The sequence below is a fragment of the Podarcis vaucheri genome (genome assembly GCF_965113315.1).
Source record: "Podarcis vaucheri genome assembly, chromosome: 11".
NCBI lineage: Eukaryota > Metazoa > Chordata > Lepidosauria > Squamata > Lacertidae > Podarcis > Podarcis vaucheri.
Window position 1 is genome coordinate 43620332 of NC_138749.1, and position 20788 is coordinate 43641119.

Sequence of the window (20788 nt, forward strand, 5' to 3'; positions counted from 1 at the left end):
GGCTAATTGATCATTGGCCACTGTTGTGATTGAGCTTCCCTTGCTGTTGGGAAGATGTTAATGTTGCCATTTGGTGACTGACAGCCAGAAATGTTAAAACTCCCTGCACGAGGCGTAGAGCTTCCTCTTTTTGCCTGTGCATCGGATTGCCCATCCCTCCCTCCCTATATTTAGGGTGGTTCGCTTTGACCTTGCTATGCCTGTCATGGGGTCGTCTGCTTTGGAGCGGGAGCCTGGTAGGAATTTTGTCCATCTGGCTGATTGGTTGGGGCCATTTGGTTTTTGCCTACTGCGTAGCAAATCGTCACAACTTGTAAGGTTGCAGTTAGGCATTGGTTTATGGTTTGGTTGGTTGAGGGGCATGGATTGGCTGTGCCTGTTCCTCTAACGCTGCTGCAAGGGATTCCGTTAAAGGAATACAGGGGCTCACTATTCCTCTTGTCCGAACCCTGTCAAGGGGCTAGGGCCACACAAGAGCCCCTGGTTGCATTTGGGGAAGGCTTGAGGGCAGGTTCCCTGCTCCGTCGCTACCCCAAAATGTATTCCCCTTTTCTGACTTTCGCAGGCTTGCGAAATGTCAGTCTGTCCCCCACTGAGGGGCAGATAGTCACAACCAATGCCTAAGCAACCACTCACATTTTTTGTATTTTAATAAAGTGGCCAAAATTATGCCAAAAACCTTAAACAAAAATTCTGTGTGTTGTGTGAGTTATTTGGGGTGGCCTGGGGACATCGACATGCAAAACACTCCTTTTCAGACTCTGTACTATTCATTTGTACAGTGGTGCCTCGCAAGACGAAAAGAATTCGTTCCACAAGTCTTTTCGTCTTGCGATGTTTTTCGTCTTGCAAAGCACGGTCTGTCGCAACTGCGCCTCTTCAAGTGGCTTTAAAAAAAAGCGCAAGACGTTTTCGTCTTGTGAAGCAAGCCCATAGGGAAATTCGTCTAGCGAAGCAACGCAAAAACGGAAAACCCTTTCGTCTAGCGAGTTTTTCATCTTGCGAGGCATTCGTCTTGCGGGGCACCACTGTATTTCTATTTATTTAAACAAATTAGCATATGCCAAATGATCAATGGAAAATTCCCTTGTAAACTTACATAATTTCCGTCAGGTCATTCTGTGCACCCCTCCCCCAATTTACCAGAAGAGGCAGCAAGATTAAAAACAGCAAAGGTTGCATGGGGGAAAAGGATGTTCTTTCCAATCCTAAACTTCTTTTTAGAAAACTGTAAGTACGTAGGTCTGATTCTCCTACCACTGCCACAAAAACTGCCCAGAAATCAAATACTTTAATCATTTTCATTTAATAATTTTTTAATGGTTTTATATGTCTTGTACAAACCATTTGATGAATATCAGCCCTAAAGAGATTCTGTTACAAGAATCCTCCGATGAAGTTCTTTGCTTTCATTACAAAGGAACTCTGAGCTTAGGTCCTTTTTTCTCAGTATGAGCAACGGGACATGCTTAATCCATTGGTTGATTTTTGTATTCTAGTATCTGATTTCACCCAGTAGAATCTCTCATCTCCATCCAACTTATCATTGGAACAAAATATTTGGAAAAAATATTTCAGGTAAGTGGCAGTGGGGTTTACAATCAAGCAGTAATGGGAGTTTATTATATAAATGTGAGAAAATCGCCGTATATTTCCACATATTTCTCCTCCTCTGATAAATGATGAGAAAGGGCCATTTGTGATTTCTGCATTATGACAACTTTATTTATTGTTTCATTTTCTTACATTTATATTCCACCTTTCATGGAACCCAAGACGTCATCAAGTTACCATTCCAGGTACCAACCAGACCCAGAGCTGCTTAGCTTCACAAGGTATTACCTTCAGATAATACAACGTGGCACAGAAGGGTCATTTCAGTCACATCTCTCACATTATGCAGTTCTGTACCCAAGGGCAGCCTAAATGAGCTTGAGCCAAGCTCCCTCTACAAAATATTGCAAAACCTTCTTCACTCAACCTTTCAGTGAGACTCTGGAATTTTGTTGAAGGCATGTTATGTAAACATAAGCATACATAAACAACTATATTAAACATAAATATTGCCCTTTGCATTTTTATGTGTTCATTATTGACTTTTTATCAATACAGATATTGGATGTTATCAATAATCTCAACAATCTCTACCCAAAATCTGCCATCCCTCACTAGGAGCCTGTGGTATCAATATAACTGTGCGAAGGTTGAATTTGTTGACTTATATCAGCAAATGTGTTATTTCTGCAAAATGAACAGGGGGGGAAACACTATGAAAATGTTAACTTAAAGGTCACTTTCAAAAAGTAAATAATGAACATTTTGCATCAGAAATATTTAAATTAATTCTTAACTATTAAACACCACTGTAGAAATTTAAGATCAAGAGAGGGCCTTTATAAATGTCTCTTTAGAAATCCAGTAATCCTTACGTATACAGACCTTGCATCTTGCAAGCATTTTTTTAGCCAGCTCTATGAATTTTTCTTTACTTTCTGTTTGTAGTGCGTAATTGAAATCCTCAACGAATTGTTCTGTAAGTTCATATGGGTTTCTGATAAAGAATCCAGTGAAGAATTTCAGTTTAATTGACACATCATCAGTAAATGAAATCAAAATTTTGTGTATGAAAGATAACTATAGACAGCTAATTTAATTTTTAAAGTCCTATTTGACTCAATGTACAGTGTAGATCATTGTTCTGTGTTTCTAATTTACAATACTTTATCTGATGGATAATGCTATTAAGACTGTTTCAATAGCAGCCAATAGACTATTAATATTACAGAAATATAAAGGTAAAGGTAAAGGTACCCCTGCCCGAACGGGCCAGTCTTGACAGACTCTGGGGTTTGTGCGCCCATCTCACTCAAGAGGCCGGGGGCCAGCGCTGTCCGGAGACACTTCCGGGTCACGTGGCCAGCGTGACAAAGCTGCAACTGGCGAGCCAGCGCAGCACACGGAACGCCGTTTACCTTCCCGCTGGTAAGCGGTCCCTATTTATCTACTTGCACCCGAGGGTGCTTTCGAACTGCTAGGTTGGCAGGCGCTGGGACCGAGCAGCGGGAGCGCACCCCGCGGCGGGGATTCGAACCGCCGACCTTTCGATCGGCAAGCCCTAGGCGCTGAGGCTTAAACACTGCACTTACGGTTCATCATTATGCTGTTTCCAAATTATTGACATTTCTTCATGGAATGCAGTATTTTGTAAGAAACAGTCAATAATCTATGTATAAACCATCATGCTTTACAAAAACATCTGCATGTATTTACTCACTGAATACACAACACATTACAAGACATATAAGAATTTCATCATGTTGGAAAGAGTTAACTCTTCACAATATTAGCCCTTTGAATGATTGTTGGTGAAGAAATTAGACCAGGCACAGGCAAACTCCAGCCCTCCAGAAGTTTGGGAATACAATTCCCATCATCCCTGACCACTGGTCCTGTTAGCTAGGGATGATGGGAATTGTAGTCCCAAACATCTGGAGGGCCGGAATTTGTCTATGCCTGAATTAGACTAATCAATGCATACTAGCAGGTAAACATAAATTCTGAGCCGGAACTGATTACTTAAGTGAAATTACTACCCCTCCCTTAAATAGAAATCTACCTGATATTTCTCTAGATTGGCCTCTTAAACATCTGCTGTCTTAGTTTCTCTAGAACTAAGCTTCATAGGGACGTGGGTGGCGCTGTGGGTTAAACCACAGAGCCTAGGACTTGCCGATCAGAAGGTCGTGGTTCGAATCCCCGCGACGGGGTGAGCTCCCGTTGCTCGGTCCCTGCTCCTGCCAACCTAGCAGTTCAAAAGCACATCAAAGTGCAAGTAGATAAATAGGTATCGCTCCGGTGGGAAGGTAAATGGCATTTCCGTGCGCTGCTCTGGTTCACCAGAAGCAGCTTAGTCATGCTGGCCACATGACCCGGAAGCTGTACGCCGGCTCCCTTGGCCAATAAAACGAGATGAGTGCCGCAACCCCAAAGTCGGTCACGACTGGACCTAAAGGTCAGGGGTCCCTTTACCTGTAAGCTTCATAGGAAAGAATACCAATCAGAGCATTAATGCATCTGAAAAACTTAATGTGACATGATGAAAGGAATAATAATATTAATAAGGAAAACAGTAATGATAAAATCTCTTTAAATTAAAATAGGACACTGCTAAAAATGACTTACACTATTTCGCATCTTCTATTTTGCATCCAAAAATATGGATTTGAGTTAAAAGAGACTTAATATGGATTGTACTTTTACAATAGTATACCGTTTGAGCAACCTATTGATATCACGCTATTCAGCAGGAAGCCTAAGGCAAGGTTGACAGATTCCTTTGATACATCTAATCTCCACTTACTAAGCAAAAAAGGGACGTGGGTGGTGCTGTGGTCTAAACCACTGGGCCTCTTGGGCTTGCTGATTGGAAGGTCAGTGGTTCGAATCCCCGCAACTGGATGAGCTCCCATTGCTCTGTCCCAGCTCCTGCTAACCTAGCAATTCGAAAGCACACCAGTGCAAGTAGATAAATAGGTACTGCTGCAGCGGGAAGGTAAATGGCATTTCCGTGGGCTCTAGTTTCCACCACGGTGCTCCGTTGCGCCAGAAGCGGCTTAGTCATTCTGGCCACAGGAACCGGAAAGCTGTCTGTGGACAAACGCCAGCTCTCTCGGCCTGAAAGCAAGATGAGCGCCGCAACCCCATAATTGCCTTTGACTGGACTTTAACCACCCTGGGGTCCACCTTTATCAACTAAGCAAATAGTTTCCAGTAAGTCACAGAATGGCAGGTAGTAACCTAGCTCATACTATCTTGAGAGAAGTATTGTTTGTTCTGTTGTCCTGTCTAACAATCTTTTAATTTGGGGGGCATCTTTGGCTCCTTGTGTACCCACCCAGTCAAATGGTTATTTCCTGCTGTCATTTCCGTTAGAGTTCCCCAGAAACCACTTTTTCCTATCTATATCTTCTCCATGCTCCCGAGTCCCTCATTAACATGCTTGCAGGTTTCACTGGAAACACCGAAAATCTTTGTCCACTTGCCAGTATGCATTATATAATAATATTGTTTTGTGTTTATTTAAACTTACACATGTTTCTTTTTCTTGGTTGCAGGTAATGTTTCCTTCAGATATTTAGCCAAGAGTCTCTGCTGAAGTTTTTTATGTTCATCATGGCATACAATACCAAATTTGTGGACCACTGGCACCTTTATGATGGGCATGTTGTAAAATCAATCTTAAAAAAAAAAGACAGAATGTTACAGCCATATAGAAACGTAAACTTAAGTCTTTCTTACCTTAGGCAGAAAGCTACCATATACAGTCAAAATGCAAGATGAAGTGTGTTCTGCCATGTTTTTCTCTTCTACCTTCAGCGGAAAAGTAATCGGGAGGCCCTTGGATGGTAAATTCTGCATAACAACCTTGAATATGCAGTCTAAATGGTTCAACTGGGGAAAGTCCATTTCTATTAGATCACAATAATGAATAACAATAATAAGCTATAAATAAAATCAAAATAGAATAATTGAAGTATAATTGCAGTATGGTTAAGCTTATTGATTTACACACCATTCCTCAGCACAGTTAAGTGAAAGCACTTGGATTCAAGCCAATTTATTCCATTGATTTCACTCCCACTACTTCAATGTAACTACTTATTGATCAGGGAATTATGCAGCAGTTCTCCAAACTCACAGCCTGGAGTAGTCAAATCCAAGTTTATCAAATCAAATTGTATTAATTCTTGGAATTGTGTTGACCATATGAAATCAAAAGCATATAGTAACCTTAAAATAGCATTAATAAGATAATGAAACATTAATAAAAACTGAGAAATTATGAACTAAAATTCTAAATATCAGTAAATAGCTGTAGAGATACTGGCCATTGAAAGTTCAGAAGCAAAGATGAAAATGTGGCTTACACTCTTCCTCAATAGCTTTCTTTAAAGGGAATACTGTAGGCATAATATGCATAAAAGAACATAACTGCCCTGGTTGCAGGGATATATTGAAATTAGTCAATTTTCATTAGCACAGGTGCTTTCAATATTGCTCTCTTTTCCATGTAGTAGGATCCTAAGATGGTTTACACAGAAGTTGTCCCACTGTGGAAGATTTACTTCCTAGTCATGCAACCTTAGCAAATCAATGTAGTGTTCATGCTTCATTTCATAAGGCTTCTCAATGAATACTGTAATAATACATGAAATTACAAACATTCCTATAAGAGTGGATCGTGTGAAAAGGGAAAAATCACTATAAAGCAAAAACTGCAGGTTCTTGTTAAGTTGAGTTGTTATAGAAACTCACTGCATGACAGATGTTCCATTATCTGTTAATAGGCTGTTATTATCTAAGGGTGTACAAAATGATCTGAAGTATACTTACCGTATTTTTTGCTCTATAAGACTCACTTTTTCCCTCCCAAAAAGTAAGGGGAAATGTTTGTGCGTCTTAGGGAGTGAATACAGGTTGCACAGCTATCCCAGAAGCCAGAACATCAAGAGGGATTGCTGCTTTCGCTGCACAGCGATACCTCTTGCTGTTCTGGCTTCTGAGATTCAGCATATTATTTTTTCTTGTTTTCCTCCTCCAAAAACTGGGTGCGTCTTATGGTCTGGTGCGTCTTATAGAGCGAAAAATACGGTATTAACCCTCACTGAGTTCAACAGGACTTACTCACTAGTAAATGTGTTTTGGATAACACCTTTACAGTAGTAGCTTGTGGCCACTATTAGAAGATGGCCACCAACTTGGATAGCTTTAAAGGGGGATTAGACCATAGCTGTCAACTTACAGATTTGAAAATAAGGGATCAGCAGCCTCGAAAATAAGGGATCAGCAGCCAAAATAAGGGATTGCCTTTCCTTTTCCCTCACCATGTGCCCCCGCTCCAGACAGACCTTCTCCCCGGCAAGGGTAAGTGGGCCGTCGATGACGTATCCATCCGATTCTGATCCAAGCACAGGTATGCTCAACTTCTGAGCCCCTCCGAGCCAAAGGCAGAAAGCCCAACCAGCAGCCTCAAGGAAAACCACCGTCACCTCTCCGCTGGGAAGCGCTGAGCAAAGGTGAGTCCCCAGGCAACGCAGCCAATTTGATTGGCACAAGGCATGCAAGCTCCACCCTCCCAGTCGTTCTTAGACTTCTTATTGGGTGAGCAACACAGCCAAGCAACACAGTTGGAGCCTCCCTCCTCCCTGGCCGGCAGCGAGGAAGGGAGAGGAGCTGCTTCCTTTGAAACCCGGGAAATTTAAGGGACATCATCAATAAGGGACAGCAGCGGGACACGGCGCTGGGATAAGGGAGTTTCCCGCCAAATAAGGGACAGTTGACAGCTATGGGTTAGACAAATGTGTGGATGATAAAATTATCTATTGTTAGTAGTCATGAAGAGTATAATTTACCCGCAGTATCAGAGGCAATATGAATCGCAGTTGCTGGTGGTCATGAGTGGGACAGTGCTACTGCATTCACATCATGGACTGCCCCTGGGCATCTGTTTGCCACTGTGAGAACAGAATGCATATTTACTCATAAGCAAGCATCATTAAGTGTTGCTTAGTGACAGTGGGGCAGGTACCATCCAGTGGGGCTTACTCCCTTGGTAGTGTGTTTAGGATTGCAAACTAGAGAAACACCTAGGAACAGGCAAGGGTAGAAGCATGGATCCTAGCACTTGCCTCCTATTTCTATAATGGGTCAGTTACTATAATTGCCATTGTTCACACTAGTGGTAGGACATCCAGCAAGAAATATCAGCCCTGGACAGCAGGATAAAAAGCAAAACTTCTGAGCTGCAAAAATAAATGCAGGTATTGATGTGCAGTAATTAATAACAATAATACTAAAAAATTACTTATACCCCGCCCATCTGGGCCTCCCCAGCCACTCTGGGCGGCTCCCAACAGAATATTAATTTTAAAAAGTGACAACATCAAACATTAAAAATTTCCCCAAAGAGGTCTGCCTTCAGATGTCTTCCAAAAGTCAGATAGTTGTGTATTTCCTCGACATCTGGCAGGAGGGCATTCCACAGGGCAAGCGCCACTACCGAGAAGGCCCTCTGCCTGGTTCCCTGTAATCTTACTTCTCACAGTGAGGGAACCACCAAAACGCCCTCGGCACTGGACCTTTGAAGGAAACTATCCCAAGTGAATATGCATGCAGAGTAAGAAAGGTCTAAGGCTTGGTCCAACTGTGAAGATGGGAAAATAATATCTATTTAAAGAGACAATTAGAATGCAATCCTAACCCCGCTAGGGCAGCAGAGGAGCTTCCTTCATTCCACTGCTTGTTCTGGACAGGGAGGAAGGAGGACAGAAGGAAAAACTTATATTTTTTACAGTTTAGGCAGGCGCATTAAGGACTTCTGCAGTAGAGGAGAGCAGCCAGGCCAAGCAGAGCTGGACAGCGGGACAGCACCTCATCCAATCCGACCTCCATGAGATCAGGAGTTTGGATTGCTCTGCCCATCAGAGAACCAGAAGGAGAAACTAGAGAAGATGTCAAGGAAGCCTGAAGGGGAGAGAACAATTCTGAATGCCAGTGACGGGAAGAGTGAAGTTGAAGACATGTAAGCTGCAGTGACAACTGATAAAGCTGGTGAATAATGAGTACCTTGTTGTGATGAGATAGAGCCATATGTTTTAACAGCTGATTTATACCTGTTCTTTTTTTATTACTCTTGGCATTCTGTCTCTGGTTTACAAATTGCCTCGGAACGAAATAAATAAAAAGGATTTGAGAATAAATGTGATGTATGAAACCATTACCATAATACATCAAACAAAAGGCTATTAGAAGACTGTGTTAATGTCTGCCAATAAGCAGTCTTGCATGAATTTTTTAAGAACACGTTTAAATCATAATTAGCTCGGCTGATATGTAGATAGATATAGGTATAGATAATTTCACAAATTTTAGTTTGTTACAGAAACAGCCAATTTGAGAAAATGAAACTTATAATTACATAAAGCTCTATAATCTGATCAAATTCAGCCTTATCAAGGTAATAGTATATTTTTTCTAAACAGCTTCCCACCACATTTTTTATCTTAGGTAAGTGAATTCCTACTGATATTAGCTAAAATAATAGTATTTCCAACTTAATGCTTTGGTTAAAGTGTTCCTTCAGCCTATAACAGCTACTGGATATGTCCAAAGAAAAGTCATTCTCAGGTTGTTTTTCCTGGGGCCCACTTCTGTGAGACTTTTTATTCCAAGGCAGGGTACTGCAGGGCACATCAGCTGACGACACAAGCAGCCCGAGCATAAGTCTTGTGGTGCTGTTAGGGACCCTTCAAGGGTGTGAAGAATCTTCAGAAATGGGGAAGGGATAATAAATCATTTTCCCCCTACACTAGGCACATCCAACTCCCAAGAGACTGCGATCTACTCCCAGTATAACAAAAAAAAATGGTCATGATCTACCCATTGTCATTGGAGGGAGGATGACTTGGATGGGTGGAAGGGGAAGACTGACCAGAGTTGTTGAGTTTTTTTGGGGGGAGGATTGCAGAACAACCCACAGCTTACAAATGCACACACCGCTAAAACCAATCATTGTATCCCCTATTGACATCAACAAATGCCCAAAAAAACCCACGCCCACTAGACGCAACAGAGAAACAAATAGAGAGGGGAGGGGGGCAGAGATATTCATTCTGCTACTTTTTTTAATCCTGTGATCGAGAAGGATCCCGCAATCAACCAAAATCAACCGGGGATCTACCTGTCGATCGCGGTCGACCAGTTGAACATGTCTGCCCTAAACAAATAACCCAGCCCATGGCCCTTCCTTGCTGTACAATAAAGTACTGGAGGGCTCCCAATCACAAAACCCATTTTTATAGACCACATCCATCAACATTATATACTGCACAGACCACTACTGCAAAAGAAAGTTCCAGAGGGATGGTGCTGCAAAGCTAATGGCCCTGTTCCAGGTAACCATGGAGCAGACCTCAGGAGCATGTGGTACTTAGTAGAAGGGCATCCCTAGTCATTGTATAGACAAGACAGCTACATCAGGGGTAATCTAGCAGTCCTTCAGGTAATTTGGTTCCAAGTTGTTTAGGAGTTTATATACTAACAGTAAAGCCACAAATCTGGTTCAATACAGCAGCATAAAGCTAGTTACTAAGAACAAGGCAGGATCAAACTGTGGTTTCTAATAAGGTTCAAGCAGACCAATTCACAACACAGGAAACCATGGTTTTCTGTTATGTCTGAACTGGGCCAATTTGTGTTCTCCATCAATATATCTTATCTCTGGTGTGTCTTTTTATAGTAAGATAGTTGAAACATCCCACAAATAGTAAATAGATGAAATTGCAGAATGGTATTGTTTCTCATATTCTTCAATTTCTTATGCAGATTATAGCTCTCACACAACTCTTGAACTATTTGAACTATCATGTTTTCACAGTTAAGGGCACTTAACAACAACAACAAAGCTTGTTTCACCACTTTATTCTGCAGCATGTTCAAATGCAGTTCAAAAACAGAATAGTGCTCTGAGCTCTGGCGGTTATGACGTTGTGTTAAGACAGAGCTGCTCCAACAAGTCTGGTGAATAATCTAGGTGTTAAGATATTCAAGGACTAAATTTTTACCAAATCTAATCTACCATCCATCTTCGCCCATTGCAAGCATAAGCAAATGGGAATGAAAAGCTCTACATAATGAAAGAGCAGATTACTTTGAGTTTCTGAAAATATCAGTCTGATTTCTTTGCAATGTGAGGATGATGAATCACCATTCTGCCTATGTTAATTCCAAATACATCTAAATTTTTATTCCTTATAAAATGCTTCAGTAGAGTGGCAATTTACAATTTTTAATCAGGTCTGAGGTTCCCATCAGCTAAATCTTTGCACTTCTGACAAAAGCATAATGAATGAACAATTGTAGCATTGTTTCACATGCAAACCTCATTCAGTTCTGTCTTCTTGCCCCTGCCAAAATCTTGTGTATTTCTCCTTGATTATAAGAACTTCAATGGAATCTGAATAACATAAATGTATATTTTATTCATGCAGGCATGCTGTTTCTGATTATCATCCTAATTCAGAAAATCATTAATAATTTCAATACCACTCTCAGGAATAGAGCACTGCCTTTCTTTTCTGGCTGTTTTCCCACTAAAAATCATCCCCCAATTTTATTCCCCCATATTGAGAGGGACCCATATCTTATTCCCTCCAGGAGAAAATGCATATGGGGGGAGAGAGAATTTTAAGTGAAAAATAGTGAAGAGCTGTTTTTGTATTCCTATAGTTACACAGTTCTCATATTCTTGTAGTTGTAGTCCTTTACCATATTATTCTTCCTCCCTACAAGTTTGTCCACAGAGCACCCTGGGGGAAAGAGATAAGAGGAAGAGGAAGGAATGGCAAGAGGGAAACAGTGAGAAGACCAAAAAGAGACAACAACTGTATGAAGGATTGTATCAATAAAGAGAGTTGTTTGTGTCCAAGCCATCCCAACATCTATGATGCAGGTCGGGGGCCCTGCAGCCATTGGGGTTGGGTATCAATGGTGCCACAACCACTGTCCTGAAATTTGTACATTTTACAGAGGGCACAGTTAAAGTGGTACCTCGGGTTAAGTACTTAATTCATTCCGGAGGTCCATACTTAAACTGAAACTGTTCTTAACCTGAAGCACCACTTTAGCTAATGGGGCCTCCTGTTGCTGCCGCGCTGCCAGAGTACGATTTCTGTTCTTATCCTGAGGCAAAGTTCTTAACCTGAAGCACTATTTCTGGGTTAGCGGAGTCTGTAACCTAAAGCGTATGTAACCTGAAGCGTATGTAACCTGAGGTACCACTGTATTCATTTTTCTGTATCTTGCACTGCTACTGGTTTGCAATGAAGGCTGGGTAAAAATAGTTCAAATTAATTTGAGAGATAGAAAGAAAATCATGAAGACTTCTACTGCTTCCCCACTTTGTAAGAAAGATGGGGAAGGGGATGTCAGGAGATCAGCCAGGCAGGCATCAGGGAAAGGAACGGACAGACAGTATGTAGGGCTCGTGGAGGACCTCACAATCTTGTTCAAGGACCTCACAAACTTGGCAGAACAGTATCTTCATTGCCAGAGACAAGATGCAACCCCATCTCCTCCCATACTGCTCCTTCACTAAAATGTGCAGCTTATCCATTAAAACAAAAGGGCGGGGTGAGAGAGAACATACAACCTCTTATATCTCATCTGACCATGCAACTCAAAGCCTGCCCTCCATGTCCCTTATACACTGGCAGATTTACAAACTTATCTGACAGCTGTAGTAGATTGTTGTCTCAAATTTGCCACAATGCTCCAGAATGACAGTACATCAGGGGTGCTGTGGGAAATACAAAACACTGGCTCACAGGTCCAGGTGAGATATGAGAATGTGTGAGCTTTGCCAAGGTACCGGGAACACTAGCAACTAGGAAAGCAATGATCAGTTAGTTTTGGTTCTCTAAGTTTTTTCAGTTCACCTATGGTGTTCGAAAAGTAACCATACACCTAATATAGGTATTGTCCATAGGTGTACAGTCGTACCTTGGAAGTCGAACGGAATTCATTCCGGAAGTCCATTCAACTTCCAAAATGTTCGAAAACCAATGCACGGCTTCTGATTGGCTGCAGAAAGCTCCTGCAGCCAATCGGAAGTCGTGGAAGCCCTGCTGGACGTTCGGCTTCCAAAAGAACGTTCAAAAACTGGAATACTCACTTCCAGGTTTTGTTCGTTCGAGAGCCAATTTGTTCGGGAGCCAAGGTGTTCAAGATACAAGGTACGACTGTATAATTACTTTTTGAAAACACTGTATAAACTTCATGAACTTTTTTTAGCTTTTTCTAATTTCTAATAAACACATTTTTGCAAGCAATTTCTCTCAACAGAATGCATTTCTGTATGTTATTTTCAGTAATTCATGCAGTTTTAATTCATGCACAATCTTCTCTAACCCTGGTCGGAGAGCTGCATTGCAAACATGGGACAGGTGCAAATTTAGAAGGTTTCAAAATGAGCAATCAGGTGGGCTTGCCCCTTAAATGTGAACTGAACTGGATCTCTCCCCTCCCCACAATTCCTACCAGCAGCTCTCTGAGAATGCCGGGCATGAGCCCATGGTAGCTAACTTGGCTGGGTCACAAGGTCCTTAATCAAAATGTTTGCTATGCAAAGTTCTTTGCAATGTTAAATGTCTTTCCAGTTGATAAAGAGTCTGGATTTCTCGCACAAACACATACGAGCCCCAACTTGATACCTAGAGTGTGATTTCTACCACATTGCCTGCTGCAACAGCAAGCGTAACAGTAAAGATAACTGCAGGGGGAACAGTACCCAGTGATCTGAGCACTGGAAATTATAGTATCTGCAATAAGACTGTCCTGCAGAGAAGCATCTGGAGTGACAAAATTATGAATAAGAACCATGTATTTATTTATACATAAAACCATTTTGCAAGTCTTTCATCTAAACTCCCATGAGGAGGCAACTATTATTTCAATTTTATATATGCATAACTGAGCCTGAGAAATAATATTACTGTCAGGGAACTGACATCGGAGGGAGAGGCGAAGGGGAGGCTCCCAGATGATGCTGGCGAAGGACCCAGCACCAGGGGGACAAACAGCTCAATAGAGGGGGAAGCCAATCAGCGCAACACCAGGGATAAAGGGGGGCAGACGGGGGAATTGGAGAGAGGGCTCCAGGACTCTTCACTGGACATCAGTGAGGAGAGTCCAGGTCCTCCGCTACCCACGCCTTCCCTGCGCAGAAGACTCCCGCGCAGTGAGAGGAGGAGGAGACTGGGTGTCAAACAACTTTTATGTTGGAAGAGGTTCAAGAAACGCCCACTGACGGATTCTGCCAGTGACTGAGGCAGCCACGATGAGAAGGGCTGTGCAGTCAAAAAGGTTTAACTAGGCAAATTAACCGAGAAAGGCACCAGTTTACGCACGAGTAACTCATACCTATTACAATTCCATATGCACATAAGCAAATGCTGGCATGGATCAGTGCTCAAAGTGGGAGAAAAAAGGAAACAGAGTGGTTTTGCTTCATATTCAAGCAGAGTCAGGGCCAAGCTGCATGTGGTTTACCTTCAAATGCAGGATTTTTCGTACACCAATAGCCACCAATACTTGCCACCAAGTCTGGTGTGGGTGGACTTTGGTTTTGGAAATAGGAGTCTGTAACCCCCTCCCCCCTCCCTGTGATCCCAATCCAGAATGCCCCCCAAATGCAAATAGCAGACACTAGAGATGGGGGGGCAGTCAAGACTGGGACTGCAGCAGAGACAAAAGGTTAGAGTCACCTATCCCCCTGCCAAACTAGAGTCCTGATCTGGACTGGGGTCCTGCTCTGGCTATGCGTGAAAGAAAAATCCTGCACTCAAGGGCAAATCACATGATTAATGTCACAAATAAATTGGCTTGCAATTACATCCACTGAAAAATAGTGAAATGTTTTAAAGTTTGTCTCAATAGAAAGGGGCTGGTATCTCATCCTTCTAGATCTACATAGGTAACATTGTATCTGTATCTATATGCATATATATATATATATATATGCACACAGAGAGATATATAGATACACACACACACACACACACAGCGTGATGGGGACAAAGTCTGAATCCCAAAATTCCTCCTAAGAGATTCCCCCATGTTCTCCATAGCCACTCCTTCTGTTGCTCTCACCCCTAGCACAAGCCCTTTCTTATCTCCTCTCACCTGGATTTAACACCCTGTTGAAATATAAAGCCGTACATAATGGTCAAGTCTATAAATGTACAGCAGTACCTCGGGTTAAGTATTTAATTCGTTCCAGAGCTCCGTTCTTAACCTGAAACTGTTCTTTGTTGTTAGCCGCCCTGAGCCCAGCTTTGGCTGGGGAGGGAGGGATATAAATAATTTTATTATTATTATTATTATTATTATTATTATTATTATTATTATTATTATTATCTGAAGCACCACTTTAGCTAATGGAGCCTCCTGCTGCTGCCGCGCCGCCGGAGCACGATTTCTGTTCTCATCCTGAAGCAAAGTTCTTAACCTGAGGTACTATTTCTGGGTTAGCGGAATCTGTAACCTGAAGCGTCTGTAACCTGAAGTGTATGTAACCCGAGGTACCACTGTATATAAGAAAGTTGCTCCTAGAACTAAAATAACAACCACGTACGTAGCTCGAAATACCAAAATTAATAGCTCTCTGCTCCAGGAACCATGCAGAGAACAAGGTTTTCTAACAAATTAAAACACAATCATGACATTTTCGCTTCTTGATTAAGGGGTAAGAGTAGATGGAAGCATATGCAGCATACGTACAGATATCACAATACGTATCTGTAGTAGCCCAACGAAAGACTCAATATGCTTGTCAGAGTGCTCCATCTACTGTCCATTTATAGTTAAGTCTTTGCCATATTGCAATTTTTTGTGCAACTATAAGGAGTGGCTGGCCCCTCTGGAAATTACGGTATATACATATGGACAATGTCACTGGAAGGCATGCTAGGAAAGATGTCAACTCATGACCCCCAAGAAATGCAACAGTGGCTCTCATAACTTTTATAATAGGGGTGAGCTCAACAGATGCTACTTCTACTGTCCTGCAGTAATGAGAAAAGCTGCGCAACAGCTCCTAGTATAGGCAGAAGAAAACGGATTGCTTGTGTTATAACTTCTTGTCTTAAAAATAGTAACAATTGTATCAGCCTTGTAATAAGCACGGTCAGTTTTATTTTCCCATATATTGCAGGCCACCTAATGAGTTCACCTTGTAAGGGCACCTCAATCAGTTCATGGTAGAGATTAGATTTGAACCAGGAAATCCCTGATTTGTTGCTCAGTCTCTTAAGCCACTGTGCTACACCAGCTTCCCAAAAACTTTTTATGCTTAACTTTTCATAGTACAGAAACCATGACTCAATAAGGCAGAAACAGTCCCTCCGTCCACTAGTTTATAATTGGGGTGGGGGGTTTCAAATGACACAATTTATCAGATAATGAAGCAAACTTGACACATAAGTGTTTCCAGATTCATGTTTCACAAACACAACCTCACATAACTGATCATAGGATGCCCACCCTAATGACAGTATTTGTATGCATCAATCCAGTGGCTCTGGTAAGACAAGGTGCAAAAAAATACAGAAGTGGAGAATTGTTTTATGACCAAGCCATTATACTGCAAAACAATTGTTTAAAAAAAAGTTTGCATTTTTGTTTTAGTCCAACAGACTCGGACTAGCTCCATTTAAGCAACTTTACCCCCCCAAAAAAAAAAAAAAAAAATGGGGGGGATTGAAAATGCCAGAAATACATTTTCAGTAGAAGTGAAGATGGAGAAAAGAGCAAATTATCTTTGCTTGAAAGCTGTGTTAGATTTGATTAGCTGGATGAATCAATTTTACTGAAAGCACCTATTTGACTCTGGGAACTATCCACCAAAAAGTCCACAAGTTACACTAAAACTAATGAGAGTTGCTTGGATAATAGGGCTTGTTCTTTTTCTTTTTTTGCAGGGGAACAAGATTCAATGGGTCATTTGATATAAGAATCTTTTAAATCCATGCAAAATTGTAAACAACCAACAAACCAGAGGCGTAGCTAGGGAGTTGGGGGTGGGACACATTGGGTACCACATTGCAGGAGTAGCGCTTGCCATGGGGCCTGGTAACTGGGAGTGATGTGATGGCTCAGGCCCCCGCAGGCTCCCCACTGCCCAAAGTGGCAGTGTGGGGCTTGTATCTGCCCGCCACCTCCCCCTCAGCCGCCCTACACCTCGGGCACCCGAGCGGCTAGCTACGCCGCTGCAAGAAACATTTCCAAGTGGATTACATTGCACAGTTCAAACCCATCAGGGAAGAAGAAGAAGAAGAAGAGTTTGGATTTGATATCCCGCCTTTCACTCCCCTTCAGGAGTCTCAAAGCGGCTAACATTCTCCTTTCCCTTCCTCCCCCACAACAAACACTCTGTGAGGTGAGTGGGACTGAGAGACTGGGAGAAAAGGAAAAATACTTTAAAGCTCCCGTAACAACAACAACAACAACAACAACAACAATAATAATAATAATTTTTATTTAAACCCCGCCCTCCCCAGCCAAGGCCGGGCTCAGGGCGGCTAGCAAGCAATAATAAAAACAAGCTGAATCAATACAACTTAAAAACAAGATTAAAATACAACATTAAAATATTGAAACATTAAAATATTAGCCCAAATGCATAGGGGAGGGCAGCAAATAGTCTAGACTAGACTCCCCCAAATATACGGGAAGGGAAAGGGGGGCAAAGCTAGATGCCCACAAATGTTTGTCTGTGGGAGATGGGGTCATTAGATCCCCCCAGATGTCTATGAGGGGAGAGGTCAATGCATTACATACCTTTTGTCAGTTTTCTATAAACTGCTCAGAGGTTTTCTTAGAATAGCAACATATAAATCTCATTGAATAAAATAAAAACTAAATCTTGAAGTGCCCTGCAGGATAAGTAATATTGGTCCCGAGGACTCAGAAATGAAGATTTGAGCATCTGTCTTTCTTGGATGTTACAAACACAAAACCACATTCACATTCTACAATTATTAATTCGGGAATAATTGGCTACCTCTGCGTAATGCTTGAAAGGAAATGCGAGGAAAGGTATACACAGTCACACACATAATCAACACATGGAAATGGGGGGGGGGGGTTGCCTGTATATACCCTAGCCAATCCATCTATTGGAGTAGGACTAGCCCCATGATAGGGTTACAGCCTGATGTGGGTGGGTCACTCACAACAGCAGCAATAATCCATATACATTTTTTAAAAATAAAAAGGATTGGGTTCCCAAACAGTTTTTTGGGCTGAAAGCAGGCCCCAGGTTAACATTACTCCCTAACCACACTCGCTTTTGCACTCAGGTCTTCCTTGTGGGTGTTTCATAGACATCTGGTTAGCCACTGTGGAAACATGATGCTGAACTATATTATTATTATTATTATTATTATTATTATTATTATTATTATTATTATCATCATCATCATCATCATCATCATCCCACGGTTTCCAGCACCCAGGATTTATGGCGGCCTACTGATGAAAACTTACTGGGAAATGATATAGAATGAATTGGAAAAGATGTTTAAAATACCGTAACGCTTATAAGAAAAACCCAGAAGCTTCCTTTGGGGGAATTATAGGGACAGAACTACCCAAAGCGGCAAGAATACTGTTACTTGCCCAAAAATGGAAAGTAGTCCCAGCAAAAGAAGAATGGATACAAAAACTTGTGGAATACGCAGAAATGGCAAAAAAAAAATAAGCAATCAAGATAACAAACTTTTTATTAAAAGAATGGAAATGGTTTACCGAATGTTTACAAACAAATTGTAAACTGGTAAGAACATTGGCGGGATTATTGTAATACAGTAACCTGCAACAGTTTTATAACTGTTTATATATTTAAAGTAGATGAATAAATGCAGTGCTTTTTTCTGGAGGGATGCAGGGGTACACCTACCCCTAAACATTTTGTGAATCTTTGTACTTTTGTCCGTTTACTGTATTTATTTTTCCCGATTTGAACTATAAAATGGCGATTTTCTTGAGTCAAAATGAGAGTACCCCTAAACATTTTTAAAGAAAAAAAGCACTGAATAAATGAACAAATTAAGTAGATTTGGATATGCAGAAAATATTAAAAATAAATTTAAGGAACCACAGAAACAGGGGGAGGGAAGTCAAGTTTTGAAATGCTAAAACGACTGTAAAATTATTGAAATGTATAAACCTGAAAATCATAAATAAAATATAAAAATGAGAAAAAGCTAAAAACATAGGAAAGATAGTGATTAAAAAGTGATTAAACAGAAATAGAAAACACACAAACACACACAAAAAAATATATATACAGTGCTTTTTTTCTGGGGGGACACACCTAAACATTTTGTGAATCTTTGTACTTTTATCCATTTACTGTATTTATTTTTCCCAATCTAAACTATAAAATGGTGATTTTCTTGAGTCAGAATGAGAGCACGTACCCCTAAACATTTTACACACATACACACAGGAGAAACTAGGTGGGCCTTTAGCTTGATCCAGCTCTTATGTTCCCCGTTTTTCCTTCTGAAATTCGTCCCCAAATTCCATCACAGTAAAACCACTGCAGTTCCTACAGTTAAGTAACGCGAGCTGAAGGCGCAGCCGACAAACTCCCTCCCCAGGCAGGGCCTGTTTCCCGGCTTCTCGAGGCAACAAGGGGCCCCTTGAGAAGATTGAGAAACTCCTGTGTAATTCATAATACTTGGGCTTCTCTCTGCTCCTCGCCTCCTGGAGCGGCCTTAACCCCGCGCTTACCCTGCTTGCTGGATGGAAGGACAACTGGGTGCCCAGCGCGCGCGCCCTGCCCGCCTCGGCCGCCTGCTTTCTCTCTCGGCGTTCAGGTGCTTCTACTGGCAGCTGTTGCTATGGACGCGGCCAGGCCCGGATTCCACCCAGCGGCCCGAGAGGGAGGAAGGGAAGAAGAGACCCTCAGCTGGGCTGCAATTCTTCCGTGGCTCCCGCCTCATCGCCTTTCATGAGACCGAAGAAGGGGAAAGCAAAAGGCGCCGAATACTTGGGGGAGAAGCGGGTTGTTTTATGAAGTTCTTTTAAAAAGCGCCTCCTTTATTCATAATAACTATACCTTGCTTTTCATCCCAGGGCAAGGAGCACACGGCACCCCTTTTCATCCTCTGAACAACCCTGGGAGGTGAATGAAGCTGATTCCCAATTATCGCTCAGTGAAGCACCAAAATAATTCTGGGAATGGTAGTTTAAGGGTGCCGGGAATTGTAGCTCCCTGCGAGAAGTAGATTATGGCGAGGAATGGATGAAATTTAAAGACTTTTCAGCTAAATATGCTAAGATAACTTAGACAGAAATACTTGCAAATACCAGATTGGCTAAGGATTTAAATAGGTGACGTTATAGAATAATATGTTTCAAGTTAAATATGAAAAGAAAGATGTAAATTGAGTAAGTAAATTTTATGAGGAATTAAGTTTTGGAAAACTGTTACAATGATATACACTGAAACTCAGCCAGGGGGATTCGCGGAAGTCACTTAACAATGTTAATAAAAGTGGAATTATTACAGTTAGGATTTATGTTTGTTTGTTTGTTCGTGTTTGTTATTAATTTGGAAAATCAATTAAAAAATGTGGGGGGGGAGAAGTAGATTATGGCACCCAGGAGTCTGCATGTGCATTAAATTTATGCAGAATGCAGCAAAGAGTTTATTTCAGTCAATGCACCACAGTGGTCCTTTACCTTCTCTTGCTTCTGCCCCAACTAAAATATTGGGTTTCTTCATTAATTTCTTTAGACACCTCTTTCTTCCCTCCTGTAACACGTTTTGAGTACCGTCTAGCCTGATAAAAGTGTTCTGGAGGATTTGTAATGTTGTGCTCATTATCTTGTAACATTTTGGTTTGTACTCATCTGTGGATTTTGGACCAAAAAACTTTGGTTTAGTTTAGCTTGTTTTTAGTGCGAACTTTAGTAAACAATAATATATTTAGGTGCCACAAGACTATTGTTTTTGCTGAAACAAACTAACATGGCTAGCTTTCTGAACTTCTTTCTTCTTCTGAGCCTGGAAGATATCATAGTTAGCCATTCAGGGTGGAATCTACAACCAGAGGAAGATTATTTTCTACCACTTGAACAGTGACATAGCGTTTTTAAGGTTAACTGCCCTCCAACCAAAAACTACACAATTTGGCTTCAGTTGACTCTTTCACTGACACGC

General features: G+C 41.5%; 1 protein-coding gene across 5 annotated transcripts in view; it reads right to left on the reverse strand.

The window, feature by feature from the left end:
* The window catches only part of TMEM232 (transmembrane protein 232), a 156422-nt gene extending 136943 nt beyond the window's left edge, over positions 1-19479 (reverse strand). For 3 of the 5 annotated variants that reach the window (XM_082191451.1, XM_082191452.1, XM_082191448.1), the window contains exons 1-3: positions 19354-19479; positions 5090-5237; positions 2440-2551 (exon numbers count right to left, since the gene is read on the reverse strand). In XM_082191451.1, the coding sequence (XP_082047577.1) occupies positions 2440-2551; positions 5090-5223 (246 nt within the window). In that variant the 5' untranslated portion in view covers positions 5224-5237; positions 19354-19479. Of the gene's footprint in view, positions 1-2439; positions 2552-5089; positions 5238-7412; positions 7513-10939; positions 11015-19353 lie in introns of those variants that run through there. The other 2 variants (XM_082191450.1, XM_082191449.1) reach the window with 2 other exon arrangements.
* Positions 19480-20788: the final 1309 nt, after the last annotated feature.